Raw genomic sequence first — 14,610 nt, 5'->3', positions numbered from 1 at the left:
TTTTTTAACACAGTACAGACGCAAGCGCTCATATATACGTGCATATACTCACCCCTATGAATGAGCCGGCATAATATCTTAAGATTTATGAGGTCACTGTAGACGCCTCGTAGTCGACGGGAACGTCTCCTCCAACTGAATGCGCATCACCGAAAAAATATGAGCACTGGGACTTGAATGTTGATAGACTTTGATTAACCTTTTTTAGGGGTAATCAGCGATTAATTGATCGCTATCGAGGGATGAGACAATCGTTGGGGTGTGTGTGTGGGGGGGGGGGGGGGGGGGGGGTTCTCTTCCCCCATAAATCCGTTGCTGACTATAGTTGGCTCAGAAAAATCATATATTTAAATATTTGTATCATATAACATGGTCATCTCCGGTTGTAAGAAGTGTGTATTTTCAGAATGGGTGGGCCCCGAGCGACAGTCACTGAGCAAAAACCGGGTGCAGAAGATTGAAGTTTCGAGGAAAAACGAAAGAAGTATTGTGTGCGTTTCCGTGGAGGTACGTGGAGCTGTTGTATATCCTTTGATAGTCAGTCCTTTTCGCGTACGGTCCAAGCTAAGCTCAGCTTCCACCTTCCAGCCGTGTTTTCCCTCTATCTATCGGCCACGCATAGCCGCGAAACCATTTAGCAACAACGTAGACATACACGATCCTCAAAAAAAAAGTAGACATATACGATTATTCGGAAGAAAAAAAACGTAGATATAGTACGACGGTAGCAGCGCACGTCTTCCTGACGTACCGAAATACCTCACGTTTGACACATCTTCTGCACTCATAATCATAACGCAAAAAAGACTTATACTACACCTACGGCTACGGGCTACGGGCTGCCCCCAACGTCGCCAGTTTGGATCAAAACATTCCAGTTACTACTTACTAGATAGATTAAAGAAGTGCAAAAGGAAGGGAAACATGCCACGCAACGGCGACGGCGACGGCCGGCTGATTCGAGGAACGAGGGCTGAAATTTCGACGGTGATGCCGTGGCGGCGAGTCGTACGCGGATATGCATGCTTGAGCCGTACGCGGAGCGGGGGGCTATCTCACATCGGAAAGACCTTGACCTGACGAACCGCACAGCGACGGCGGGTGGATTCGAAGAAGCGCGATCGATGCCGTTGGCCGGGATCGTGTCCTCCTCCGCCGCGGCTCTTCTCCTCCTATTCGTCCTCTTGGCCGAGGGGCAGCCGGCGGAAGGCCTCGTGGCCAAGAACGGGAGCGAGGCCTTCTTGACGCCAGAACCAGAGGTGTGCTACTGCTACCGGAGGAGCGTCACCGACGGGGAAGCCAAGCTGGCCAAGACGGTCGCCGTCGGCCCTATTGAGCTGGGCCTGGGCGCAGTGCCGACGTCAAAGACAACAGCAGTCCCGGCGGACACGCACGCGCCTACACCTCCAGCGCTAGCCCCGCCTGCCGCTGAAACGGGCCTGAGCTGGCGAGCCAAGGCATGGTGCTGCTGGGTCCTCGCCGTGGCAACGGTGGTCGTCCTGTTCGTGGTGAGGTGAGTTCTCTTTACTTCCTCGCTCGCGCCTGGTTAATTAATTCCACCACCGCGCGCGGCGTGGGGGTGTATCTGTATATTGTCTAGAAACGAGCTCAAAATTTGCCCACTCTACTCACTCAGGCCTGAAACGTTCCTAGTATCACCGCGAATCGACGGCATGTTCATCACCGGCGGCGAGGGAGATCCGCCGGTTGACGGCAACCAACATACCACCATGGATACGGTCCTGGATACGGTGCCCGACATCCTCAAAGTCAGCGTCGACTCGAGCGAAACTAGGCGAGAACGTGGCTCGAGTCCGACGCCCCGACCCCAGCCGCGCGACCCCATGTTGATCTCCGATAGCAATGGCGATTCGCCCGTGGACGGCCTCCACGACGGCCGCGGTGAGCTCTTCTACTGCCCCATGTGCATGGAGACGGCGCCCATCGTCCTCAAATCCCGCTTCGGCTCGTGCGACGACCACGTCTTCTGCTCGAGCTGTGTCGCCAAGTACGTCGCTGTGAAGCAGCGCCAGGACGTCGCTCTTCCCGTCGAATGCCCCGACTGCGAGGACGACCCCTCGTTGAACAGCGATGGCGAGGGCAACGAAGATTCACCGGCGGATGGCAATGGTAAGCGCTTCTACTGCGCCAAGTGCATGCATGTGGTGCCATGTGCATGTATACGGCCCAGCTTCACCTCGTGCACCCATGACTTGTGCTCGAGCTGTGTTTCTCGTCAACTGCGAGGACGCCGCCGCCAAGCCGGAAAGCTTCCGCGGCATCACCCCACCGACCTCCTCCCAAAGGGCAATGGAGATTTGCCGGTCGACGTTGGCGGGGAGCTCTTCGACTGCGCCATCTGCATGGAGCTGGTGCCCGGCACCCTCAAGTTCGGCGTCAACTCGTGCGCCCACGCCTTCTGCTCGAGCTGCGTCGCCCAATACATCGCCGCGAAGCTTGACGAGAAGGTCGCTCGCATCGAATGCCCGCACCCAGGCTGTGAGGACGGTGCCGTCGAGCCGGAGAGCTGCCACGGCATCATCCCCACGGACCTCCTCGACAAGTGGGGCTTGCTGCTGTGCGAGCTCGCGGTAGGCACCAAGAGGATGTACTGCCCGTACCGGGAATGCTCGGCGCTCCTGCTCGCCGACAGCGAGGCCGGGGCGGCGGCGATCGCCGAGGCAGAGTGCCCGCACTGCCACCGGCTTTTCTGCGCCCGGTGCGCCGTGCCGTGGCACGACGGCTTGGGGTGCGAGGAGTTCCAGAAGCTCGGGCCGGACGAGCGCGGCCGGGAGGACCTCTTGCTCCGGCGTCTCGTCGGCAAAGAGGGCTGGCAGCGGTGCCCCGAGTGCCAGATGTTCGTGGAGAAATCGGAAGGGTGCAACTACATCAAATGCAGGTACGACAAATCCACCATCGTTCTCCTTGTAAATTATGATCTCATCATGCATGCATGCATGATTTGAGCTCATCCCCGGCTTGTTTTATACATTAGTAAATTGATTTTCTCCGGCCGATTGTAGGTGTGGATACAGCTTCTGCTACCGATGCGCATCCGAGTTGTCCGCGCAAAACCATTACTGCAACAAGTGCAAGCGCTAATAATATAACGGTCTGGTTGGCTATGGAGGGACGGTTCTTACCACCAACTACCACATGAGTTCATCTCGGCCATGTTAATTAATTTCCTCAAGCCTTTATCCAAAAATTGTTTCCTCAAGCGAAAAATGGAAATCTAGTCAGGAAAAGAACCTTGATTAATTAGGTTGTACAGCTTTGTTTGGTTGATTCTCCACCTGTCGGTGTGGATTGGTGAAAATAATATTCTTGCCACTTTCGATTTGTAATTAGGGTAGAGTCAACCATGTCTTTGAGCTCGCAATCGCCGTGCTTGTTTTATAATGTCCGGCTTGCACGAACTATGCACACTACTACAAATTAAATTACTACTGATCACTCATCACTGACGTCAGTCATGAGGGTCAACATTCAGCTACTGATATGCCTCAAACATATCTATAATTTTTGAAGTATTCATGTTATATTCACAATTTATACATGAGTTTGGCATGTTTTCATTGATGCGTTGGGGAGGAGGCGCGGTGCGATGCGAGGATCGAGGTCAAGGAGGAGCAGGAGCGTCGGGAATGGCGGATGATTAAAGCCGCGGCGAGACGCGGTGCGGTTATTCCTTCCCCATTCGACGAGATTCATCCCCCTCCCACACCACACACCCGTGCTTCAGCTAGCGAGATCCATGGCGCCCTGGAAGCCGAGACTCGAGGCGAGGGCGAGGGAGATCGCCAACGGAGACAACGCGAAGCTGGAGAAGCTGATGGAGATCATCTCCTGGTTCGCGGAGGAGAGAGATCTGAAGGAGGCGATGAGGATGGCGTTCAGGCGGCTCACGGAGGCAGAGGATTTGGCGCCTCACGCCGACGGGCGAGCCCGTGGGTGCGCTCAGGATGTTGCTCTGGGCGATGGAGGAGTCGGAGTCCGACGACCCCAAGCAGGAGATGAAGTGGAGGGCGTTTCGATCCCGCCACCGCAAGCCTGCGGGTCCGACGGAGTTTGTCGTTGGAGCAGTGATGGGCTTGGCGGTGCCGGCTCCCATGACGGTGGTGGAGAAGGCGTCGAAGGACCCGTCGGAGTGAAGCCTGGTGCGAGGAGGAAGAAGGCGAGGTGGCCAATGGTGATAAGGCGATCTCCGCGCTTCCCTCGGCGGTCGCCGCGCCTGCTCAGCCTCGCCCACGCGTGTGGGAATAGGAGACTCGCCGGCGGGTAGTCCTTTCTGGCTGCTCGCCGGTGAGGTCTCTGACGGGGAGGCTGGGCCCTCGTCAGTGCTGCAAGGTGATATTTCTCCCCACGGTAAATATCTTGCTGAATGTAAAGCAGAAATTTCTGTTAGTAAAATTAGAATGAACAAGCTAAGCCAATTGGCTGCTAAAAATGGGGATAAGATGGATAACATACCATGTTTTGGTCCTGTATTTGGGGGGCATCATTCAGAAAGGAAAGGGAATTGGGGAGGGGGTGACAGAATTAAAAAGAATGTGAGAGATGTTGATTATGGCGCTGGCTCTGATATAGATTCCAGTTGCAAGATCGATCCAGATCTGATTAAAAGAAGTAGATATATAGTTGAAAAAATGAATTGTACAAACTATGTGCAAATACCAGATTTCTGGTCGAGGGAATGTGTGCATCTAGATTATATGGTTATCGATAAATGTCAAGTGGCAATGCCTGTCCGGATGGTGGATAGTTTTGGCAAGTCCTCCCACACTTGGGGTGAAAAAGGAACTGGTAAAGAGGGGCAAACTTTGGGCAAAGCAAAAGGGAAAGCGGGTTGTAGAAATACGCTTTCCCAAGCCTTTCTGGATATAAATAGTACACCTCTCCTCTGTTTTGAGAGAGTATGTGATCCCCTCGAGGATTTAGGGTTTCCTCTTACCCCGCCGCCACTGGGTGATAGTGAAGAGAGCGAGAAGATGAACAGGGGACCTGGAGGTTATCGGGGAGGAGGAAGATTCAATAGGGGAGGGAGAGATAGTTTCCAATATAGGAGAAAAGAAGAAGAAATTGACAGGTTTACAGAGATCTATCCCAACAATGAGAGAGGAGGTGGAAGATTTGGGTACAGAGAGGAGATTGGGAAATTTGATCAGCAAGCGGATGAAGAAAAAAGGGGGATGGTAGATCTGAAGCCCCCTTCGAGCTCCAAGGAGGTATTTGTGAAGAGGATAGAAGATGATCAGAAAGCTAGAGACCTCAAAGGAAAAGAGGATGTGGTGATGCCTGTTTCCTCCTTCGATCTGATCCAACAGCAACAGTGGTTTGGGGCTCTGATGGCCCAGATGGCCCAGCAAAAGAAGGAGAGCTCGTCTGGGGGTGGAACTGTTACCCCTCCTGAGAGCAGTAGAGGTGTTCCAGCTGATGAGACTAAGAAAGAGTTTAATGGAGGAAAATATCACATGAACAAAAGTGAAGCTAACATGGATGTGGGGAACAAGCAAGTTCAGAGGGGATGGTTTCAGAACAACAAGTTTGGTCAGAGAGAGAGCTTGGATCAAAACAAAGCTTGTGGAAACTTCGGAGTGATATGCAACAAGTGTAAGGACACCAGACACATGTCCAGGGACTGCAAGTTACCCAACTGTATTATTTGTGGCAAGAATTCTCACATCACTGAGGATTGTGCTTGGCTGAAGCAAATCAAGCCAACCCCCAAGTTCATTGGATATGCAGCTAGAGGATTGGGAGTGCTGCTGGTGCAAAATTCTAAAGAGGTGGTCAGTACTGAGCAGATTAATCCTATGGCCATTGTGAACATAGCTTCTGGAGAGATCAATGAGACACAATTTCTGGAAGGGTTTAACTACATGTTCAGTTGGAATTGGCAATGGAGATGCAAAAAACATGGAGACAAAGCTTATCTGATGAGATTCCCCAGCAAAAGTAGACTGGCAAAACTTCACAAGTTTGGAAATTTCAATCTACTGGGGACCAATGTTGTCATCAATGTGGGCATCTAGACATATGACACTCAAGCTATTGGCAAGTTACACACAGTGTGGGTACAGTTTGGGAAAATCCCTGAGTGTTTTAGACATTTTTTTGGCATGTGTGAGGTCGCTGCTTCTATTGGTCCTATTCTGGAAATTGATATGTCCACCATTATGAAAGAGAAAATCAGGGCTGAGGAGGGAGTCAGAGATTTTGAAAAAATCCCTCATCAAACTGAGATCACTGACAAGGACCTGATGATATACAGAATCAACATTGAGTTGGAGGAAGTAGTTGAACAAGGGTGGTATGATGAGAAGAGAAAGTTTGAGACCATGGGACCTGAACTTGAGGGAAATGATATGGGAGGCCAGAAAAAAATTAAAATTGATGAGTCGGGAGTTAATGGAAATAAAGAAAACATCTTCTTGGGAAGTATAGGACTCAAACAATTTGAGGAGATGCAACAGAAAAATGATGAGATTTTGAAGATGCAGAAAGATTATATGTTAGAGGTGGGCTTGAGGAAGAAAGTAGAGGTGGAGCTAGATAAAGCCCTTAAAAAACTTCAAGAGGTGGAAGAAATCAGATGCAGAAATGATGCTTGGAACACTACAAGAAATATGTCAACTAGTGACCTTCTGTCAGTGACCCTGGAAGAATTGGTCATAGATCTATGACCATTTCAGACCAATTGGTCAAAAGCTGTTCGGGGGGCTCCAAACCCTAAACCGTTGCGACCATTTTGGTCAGAAAGGTCGTAATTTCCTTACACGAAATGGTCACAAAGCAAACAGTGCTAGTCCGCTGCCTTATTTCTAGTTGTTAACGACCAATATAGATGGTCATAGCCTTGTAGATTGTTGTGGGTTGTGATGACTAGGCGCCATCTCATCAGTTTTGCCTATGTGTCATGTCCATGTGGCAGTTTTTGCCCTAGGTTGTGAAGCAACCTATATTTCTGTTATTCCAAAAATTCTCAAAAAATTCTCATAAATGTTTTGGATCATATATTCATCAAATATTTCGAAAATATTCCTTGCCTAGTTCAAAAATAATTCGAAAATATTCATTTTCCTATTCTGTTCGGAGCAGCACTTTGTGAAGGAAGTACCACTTTGGCATGTTCAAATGGTATCCATTTTCTACAGTGCTTTCCTATGCCCAAATAAACATCCTCCACCAAATGCCAGCTCAATCCATTCATTATTTTGAGCCCAGCTTCGACGTTCGTATTTATGTCCAATGTGGTACTTTGTAAAGCAAGTACCACCTAGGCTCCTCCTTTTGAGGTGAAAATTTGTGAAGACGGTCTTCTTAGTAACTGATCATCCTCAGCCAAAACTCACCCCCATTAGCCATGTGCATTTCCCATACCGCAAATCAAACCCTTGGCTGCTTATTCATGTTTAAGCATCGATCGGTCTCCTCGTGAGAATCTTATGTTGTGATTTTCTTCCTAGCACCTACCTGGGGAGTGCCCAATCCACTAGACATGCCTAGGCCTCCCAGAACACATGGCAACACCACGGTCACGCGGTGACCACGCGGCAGGCATGCGAGCTTACGCGCTCTAGTGTTGGGGCCCTCGGCCACCGTCCAATCCTCGATGTCTTGCCATCAAACCATGTATTTCTGATTAAATAGATACTTATTTACCTAGAAATTATTTTTGGAAAAAATAAAGAGCAAACTATGAGGCAGCTGCAGTTCAAATTTGACCCGCTTCCAACTGAATCGACGGGAATTTGTCTTTTTCACCAGAGGTGGATCAAAAAATTTGACACCCAACCATTTTGTCAATTGTGCATTAAATATGGCTAGTATTTTATAAAATTGATTAGGTCCAATTTTGCAACAAATATATGGTAGGTCCTTCACAAAAAAACTCATTTCAGGCACTCGGAAAATGGAAAATGGTTTTTTCGTCCAAAGAAAATGAAAACTTCCTTAGGCAACATTGTTTTCCATTCCAATATGCATCCTTGTGCACAATATGAGATCATTTGAACAAACTATGCCATGAATGTGGCCATAAGATTGATCATTTGGCTTGAAAGCCATGAATCTTCACACTTGATAGCTCATTTATGCGAACACTTTTTTAAAATAATTACCGTATTACAAGTTTATTATTTTTCCTGGAAACTTGGTCACATATAATGACGCAATGAGAAAGTTTTCCATTTTTTGATTTTTTTTTGAATTTTTTATGCCCGTTTCAAAATGCGGTCAAAACGGCGGGCTTGACCGTTCCTAGCTAGTGGTTGAATCTTGGAATTTTTTTGGTGTTTCTCTGATTAAATAGATACTTATGTACCTAGAAATGATTTTTGGAAAAAATAAATAACAAACTATGAGGCAGCTTCAGTTCAAATTTAACCCGCTTCTAGCTGAATCGGCGGGAATTTGTCTTTTTCACCAGAGGTGGATCAAAACTTTTTACACCCAACCATTTGGTCAATTGTGCATTAAATATGGCCTAGTATTTTATAAAATTGATTAGGTCCAATTTTGCAACAAATATATGGTAGGTCCTTCACACAAAAAACTCATTTCAGGCACTCGGAAAATGGAAATTAATTTTCCGTGCAAAGAAAATGAAAACTTCCTTAGGAAACATTGTTTGCCATTACAATATGCACCCTTGTGCACGATATGAGATCATTTGAACAAACTATGCCATGAATGTGCCCATAAGATTGATCATTTGGCTTGAAAGCCATGAATCTTCATGCATGATAGCTCGTTTCTGAGAACATTTTTTTAAAATAATTGCCATATTAGAAGTTTATTATTTTTCTTGGAAACTTAGTCACATATAATGACACAATGCGAAGGTTTTCCAATTTTTTGATTTTTTTTGAATTTTTTATGCCCGTTTCAAAATGCGGTCAAAACGGCGGGCTTGACCGTTCCTAACTAGTGGTTGAATCTTGGAAAACTTTTGATGTTTCTCTGATTAAATAGATACTTATGTACCTAGAAATGATTTTTGGAAAAAAAATAAAGAGCAAACTATGAGGTAGCTGCAGTTCAAATTCGACCCGCTTTCAGCTGAACCAGCGGAAATTTGTCTTTTTCACGAGAGGTGGATCAAAGATTTTGACACCCAACCATTTGGTCAATTGTATATTAAATATGGACTAGTATTTGATAAAATTGATTTGGTCCAATTTTGCAACAAATATTTGGTAGGTTCTTCACAAAAAAATCATGTTTGCCACTCGAAAAATGATTAAAAATAGCTAGAAAGATCAGAAATGCATACAAATTGGTCCTTATCCATAAAATGTGGTCTAACTCTAGTGAAAATTTGTGTGGTGCTCTTTTTGCAATTTTTTTGATAGCTACTTCACAAAACCCCTTTGTTTTTAGTACTTGAAAACTATTTTGAGTCACTGATTTTCTGAACCAATCAGAACTCTTTTCACGGATTGATGACATGGCGTCCATCCATCCATCCATCCATCTCTCCATCCCACATCCATCCATCCATCTTTCTACAGAAAAAAAGAAAAAAAGAAAAGATACCCCCCACCCGCAGCCCAAACCCTAGCTCAGATCCATCCCCCTGTCGCACCCTTCTCCCCCCATCTCCTTACCGCCGCCGCCCCCCTCCCGATCCACTCCTCTCCCCGCCTCATCCCTCCCATAGCTCGCCGCCGACGGCCTCTCCTCTCCCATTCGCTTCCGTCCCACAGCACGCGAAACGCCTCCACCTTGATCCAACGCGTCGCCGCCTCCTCCCCGATCCAGATCCTAACACAACCCGCCCTCTTCCTTCCTCAGATCTCGATCCGCCACCGCCCCCACCCCCAACATCGATGACCCTCACCACAGACGAGATCGCCGCATCTCCTCCTCCCCTCTCCCGCGTTCCACCCTGCACCCTCGGCCGCCGCCTCGCCCTCCTACGGCGGCTACCTGACGGCCATGGACGCACCAGCGTCGCTAGGTCACCGCGGGCACCGCATCGAGCAGCGCGACTACGAGAAACGGGAGGAGGAGGACGTCAGGTGGCAGCCCGTCAGGCTCGTGCCCGGGGACTACATCCTGCTCCGCCACGCCAGCGGCCGCTTCCTCCGCGCCAACGGGAAGTACCTCCCCTGGAACAACAGCGTCAGCGTCGACGACTTCAACACCGTCAGCACGATGACTCACTGGGTCGTGCAGCGCATCCCGGCCAGGGAGGGCATGCCTGAGGTGAGCCCGCTTCTTGATTCTTCCCGAATTTGCGCGAATTTGATTGTGATGGGTTCGTTCTGTTCTCTTGGTTCTTTACCAGACAGCGTGTCCCAGGCCAGCACCGGATCACCGGGAGGAGGAGCTTGCGGCAGACCAAGATGGGTACGTTGTCTCCTTTCTTATTCTTGCTCAGTTTAATCCCCTAACAGTTTTGGGGTAGGTGCAAAGGGTGAAGGGATTTGGTCTGATCTTATATACCACTCATGTAGTCCTGTGTTACCTGAATTTGAGATAGGTATGTGACAGATTGCCTGGGTGAATTTTTTCCTTGTTAATGTGTAAGGGATTTTGCCTGCGTATGCCTGTTCTGCAATTAGCCGCATTTGATGGTGCGCATACTGAACATACCTGTTTCCAATTCCATACATCATATGCCTGTTAACTGAATATAAGATCCCGTTTATGGGTTTCTGAACTGGTGAGAAACAAAGTTAAGTGGTTTACTACTGGTCGATGCATCTTCGGTTTTGTTTTAATGGAGTGCTATTCAGCTTGTGTAATGAAACTATTAATTAATCCCAAAAACAGTTTACTGAAACTTCTGCTACTCTGGTTCAATTAAGACTTGGGAGTTTGTCTGAAATGTTGTGTTTGATATAAGTAGAAGTAGTTGAATGCTATACAGTGGTCTGAAGCTAATTAGTTGATTTGAAAATTATTGGTTTTGAACTGTCCATGATTTGGTTGAATCCAATTCTTCATTTTAATCTAGGAGGTATGTACAAAACGTGGTCTGAAGCTTGTTGGTAGAAAACGTGGTCTGAAGCTTGTTGGTAGAAAATCATTACATAAGGCACATATTCACACTAAACCTTGACACAGAAATTATTGGTTTCATACTACTGTCATTGATACAGATAGTATTAATAATCTTTGACATTTTGTACTACTTCCTCCTGCTAGGGTTTCGGTGGTGGGGGTGGACCTCTTTGTTGCGCACGGCTGAGATGAACGTCCTCGACGGTGGTGGCAGCGCGTGTGAGATCCTCCTCCATGACAAGGCCACCGCCGGATCAGCTCCTCTCTGCCGATGGATCCTCGCCTCTCCGACAAGGCCGCCACCAGATCCCCTCCTCTCCAATAGCAACGCCTCTGGATCCACTCGTCCTCGACAACGATGGCACCGAGGAGCACCAGGAGCTTCGGATCTGGTAACTTATTATCTCCCTCTCTCCCTCCCGCAGTACCTACTATGTATCATTCTTATTGTTTACTGCATTGAGGCATGTGGGCACCAGAATTTGTAATCAGATTTGTTACCGCTTATGAATATGGCGATGTTCATGACTGATGGATGTGGCTGGGGGTTGAGGTATACAGTGCTATAGAATGACATCTAGGATATCTGTTAAGCCACTTGGTCAGTTAGTTTCTTTTAGTACATATACCGTGAATCCAAGTTTGATGCTAGGCTAGACGTCTCTGGTACCCATGTGTATTGCCATGTCTCTCTATATTTATAAGTTGAATCCAGCACTAACATGTGAACAACACTTGCACTGCCTTATGTATTTACACATAAGGACTTAAACTACATGTCTGCTATTGCAGGGCAGATTAGATGTATATCATTAGTTTCTTTGTTGATTTACTGATAAGTTACCATCCAATCCGCTGACAACATGTTTGTGTTATTGTGGTCCTGGTTTGACTCATTGTCATCTTACAATTTGTTCTTTCTGAATGCAGCTCGCCAGAAGAAGGCTGTGAAGATCTTCCCCCGCCCTACCTCTGGACCTCTTCGCCCCATCGTGCAATGCCAGACCCGCAAGTACAACATGAAGGCCAGGGCTGGCAGGGGCTTTACCCTTGAGGAGCTTAAGGTGATTATCATTCCTTTGCTCTATTTCCTTGTCTCTGAAGAGCCTATCCATGATGCAACATCATCTGATCCCATAATTGGTTTATAACTGAAAATGTAAGAAAATATAAATACCATGGTTGTACTTTGCATTATGTCCACTTCTGTTCTCTCATTCTGTTCACTTCTGTTCCCCCATTATGTTCACTTTTGTTCTCTTTGTACGGTTCAACTAAGTATCATGCTTATTGTTTACTGCATTGAGGCATGTGGGCACCAGAATTTGGGCATGTATGTATAATTTTTAGTCTCTTGAATGAATAATAATTCTTTAGGTGTAATGTGTCTGGTGTTACTACATACATTGTTGAACTAGTTGTAGCAGGATAATGAATAATATTTCTTCATTAACTATGCCAACCTGCATCTTGTTGTACTAGTAATAGTCGGATAATGCAGCTTGTTGTACTAATGATGCTGCTATGCCTTTGACATTCATTCATTCATTCTCTGATTGTTCTAGGAGTCGGTCATCATTCATTCATTCCCTTGTACTGCTTTGTTTGTCTGATCCTCACAAGTTAATGCTTCGCTCGTCCGGGTGTGTGATAATGCCATGTGTCTTGTGCAATCAAATTACATTTCTGTTTGTTATGGTAATATAAAAAATATTTGTGCTGTCAAAATTTTCATAGTGTGTGCCTTTCATTTCTTTAGTTTGATTGTTTCCCCAGTATTCAATATGCTTCTAGTGACTGATCCTTCCATTTTTGTTGTGGCATCTTTATTTTCATAGGTGTTGTGTGTTCTGGAAGATTGAAGAGGAAGAAAACATATTTTTTTGACCTAAATTTTCTGTATTCTATTTTGTTGTACGTATCATTTGATAGTTTTGTATAGGAACAAGTGATACTATTTTGTAGGGCTTTATGGCATGTGATGTAAACATATTTAGTGCTGAAATATGAAATTATATGCAAAATTTGTCAAAAAGGTGGACCATATGTATGAATATGTGAATGGGCTGAAAAGAGTACTGGACCAACTCCAGGATTGAATTAATATTTGAATGTATAAAAAGGCCGAATATAAACCAGAAATGGGCTGAACAAAATTGTACATATATTCTTGAAAGGCCAAACGTGCATAAAAATTGATGGGCTGACCAGTTGGGCTTGGCCCATGTAGAAAACAAAAATTAACAGAAATAAATATACCAAATGGGCTGAATTGTTGGGCTAGGCCCATGTAGAAAACTGAACTGGATCGGGATGAATCTTGTGCCACATCAGCTTGCCATGTTGGATGCCTACGTGGTCTGGGGAGGTTGCTAGTGACCAAAACGCCACAGTAGACGTATTTTGGTCATAAATGTCTATGACCATTCCAGAAGAAAGGTCGCTATAGTCAGTTTACGACCGCCAGCTTTTGACCTTCTGTTTTTGGTCACAAAAAGGTCGCAAATGAAAAACAATGACCTTTCAGTGACCAATAGTCAAGGTCACAAGTTGACATATTTCTTGTAGTGGAAAGCTATGGAGGAAAAGAAGACTGCTATGTGGGAAACTGAGAAGAGAAGTCTGCTGGAAATGATTCATGGTCAGCAGGAGCTGATAAACAAGTGCATGGAAAAGATTGATGCTTGGGAAGAGAAAGAAATATATGGAGAAGACTTGGTGAGAAGAACGAGATGGAATCTGAAGTTTCCCCAGGATAATACACCAGAGGATGCTTATGCAGAGCCTGTGGACTATTCAGCTAGTCAAGATTCTTTAGAATCATTAGGCACAAAACTGGGAATTCACAAGGAGGAAGGAGACAAAGATAAAGACAAGGATGGACCTACTAGAAGAAGTGACAGAAACTTGGATAAGAAATATGCTAAAATAGAAGATCTGGCCAAGGAAAGTGCAGCTGAAAAAAACAATTATGGTAAGAATCCTCTTCTTTCTGATGAAAAATTTTCTCTTTATGATATGGCTAACAAGGTAGGGATTGATTTGGGATGTGCTCTTGACATGGTTACCCACAACCTAGACCTAATTTCTAACATGGAACATGCTAGAAGAGATATATATCTCCAGAAAATTATCAATGAGAATAGGGAGGAGAAAAAAGATGACTCTCAAGTCTTATTGACATTGGAGATGTTGAATTAGAGGACTTGTGCTCAGAAGGGGATAATTCCGAAGGTGGTATAGAGATAGAACATTATGACAAATTGAAAAATATTTTCTCTAGTAACAAAAAATGAGAGGTGGAAAGCCAGCCTTTGGGGCTGGAGAAAAATCCATCTTGAGTGGGGGGAACAGAATGAGAAATAATAAAAGGAAAAAATGAGAGGCATGTTTTAGAATGTCAGGGGGATTGGGAAGGATATTAAAAGAAATTTCATTAGAGATACCATATTGGAAAAACAATTAGATTTTGTTGGACTTAAGGAAACCACTAAAAGTGACTTCACAAAAAATGAGTTAAATAACCTTTGCCCGTTGAGGGAGAGGCCAAACTCATGGAGCATGTAACCAACTACTACAAAGCTCTATTTGGTCGAG

General features: G+C 45.9%; 2 protein-coding genes across 2 annotated transcripts; both read left to right on the top strand.

Moving 5' to 3' along the window:
* The first annotated feature begins 1,049 nt into the window (after nt 1-1,049).
* LOC123042518 (uncharacterized) lies at nt 1,050-3,438 on the top strand. The gene is made up of 3 exons (XM_044464948.1): nt 1,050-1,513; nt 1,637-2,899; nt 3,024-3,438. Exons 1-3 carry the CDS (start codon nt 1,125-1,127, stop codon nt 3,100-3,102), a joined length of 1,731 nt encoding a protein of 576 aa, XP_044320883.1. The 5' UTR covers nt 1,050-1,124; the 3' UTR covers nt 3,103-3,438.
* A 7,826-nt stretch (nt 3,439-11,264) lies between these two features.
* LOC123042517 (60S ribosomal protein L13-3-like) lies at nt 11,265-12,167 on the top strand. The gene is made up of 2 exons (XM_044464947.1): nt 11,265-11,405; nt 11,944-12,167. Exons 1-2 carry the CDS (start codon nt 11,372-11,374, stop codon nt 12,162-12,164), a joined length of 255 nt encoding a protein of 84 aa, XP_044320882.1. The 5' UTR covers nt 11,265-11,371; the 3' UTR covers nt 12,165-12,167.
* Nucleotides 12,168-14,610: the final 2,443 nt, after the last annotated feature.

Source organism: Triticum aestivum, chromosome 2B (assembly GCF_018294505.1).
Source record: "Triticum aestivum cultivar Chinese Spring chromosome 2B, IWGSC CS RefSeq v2.1, whole genome shotgun sequence".
Classification (NCBI taxonomy): domain Eukaryota; kingdom Viridiplantae; phylum Streptophyta; class Magnoliopsida; order Poales; family Poaceae; genus Triticum; species Triticum aestivum.
The sequence above is the reverse complement of the archived record's forward strand: the minus strand, read 5'-3'. Positions and strand labels throughout refer to the sequence as shown.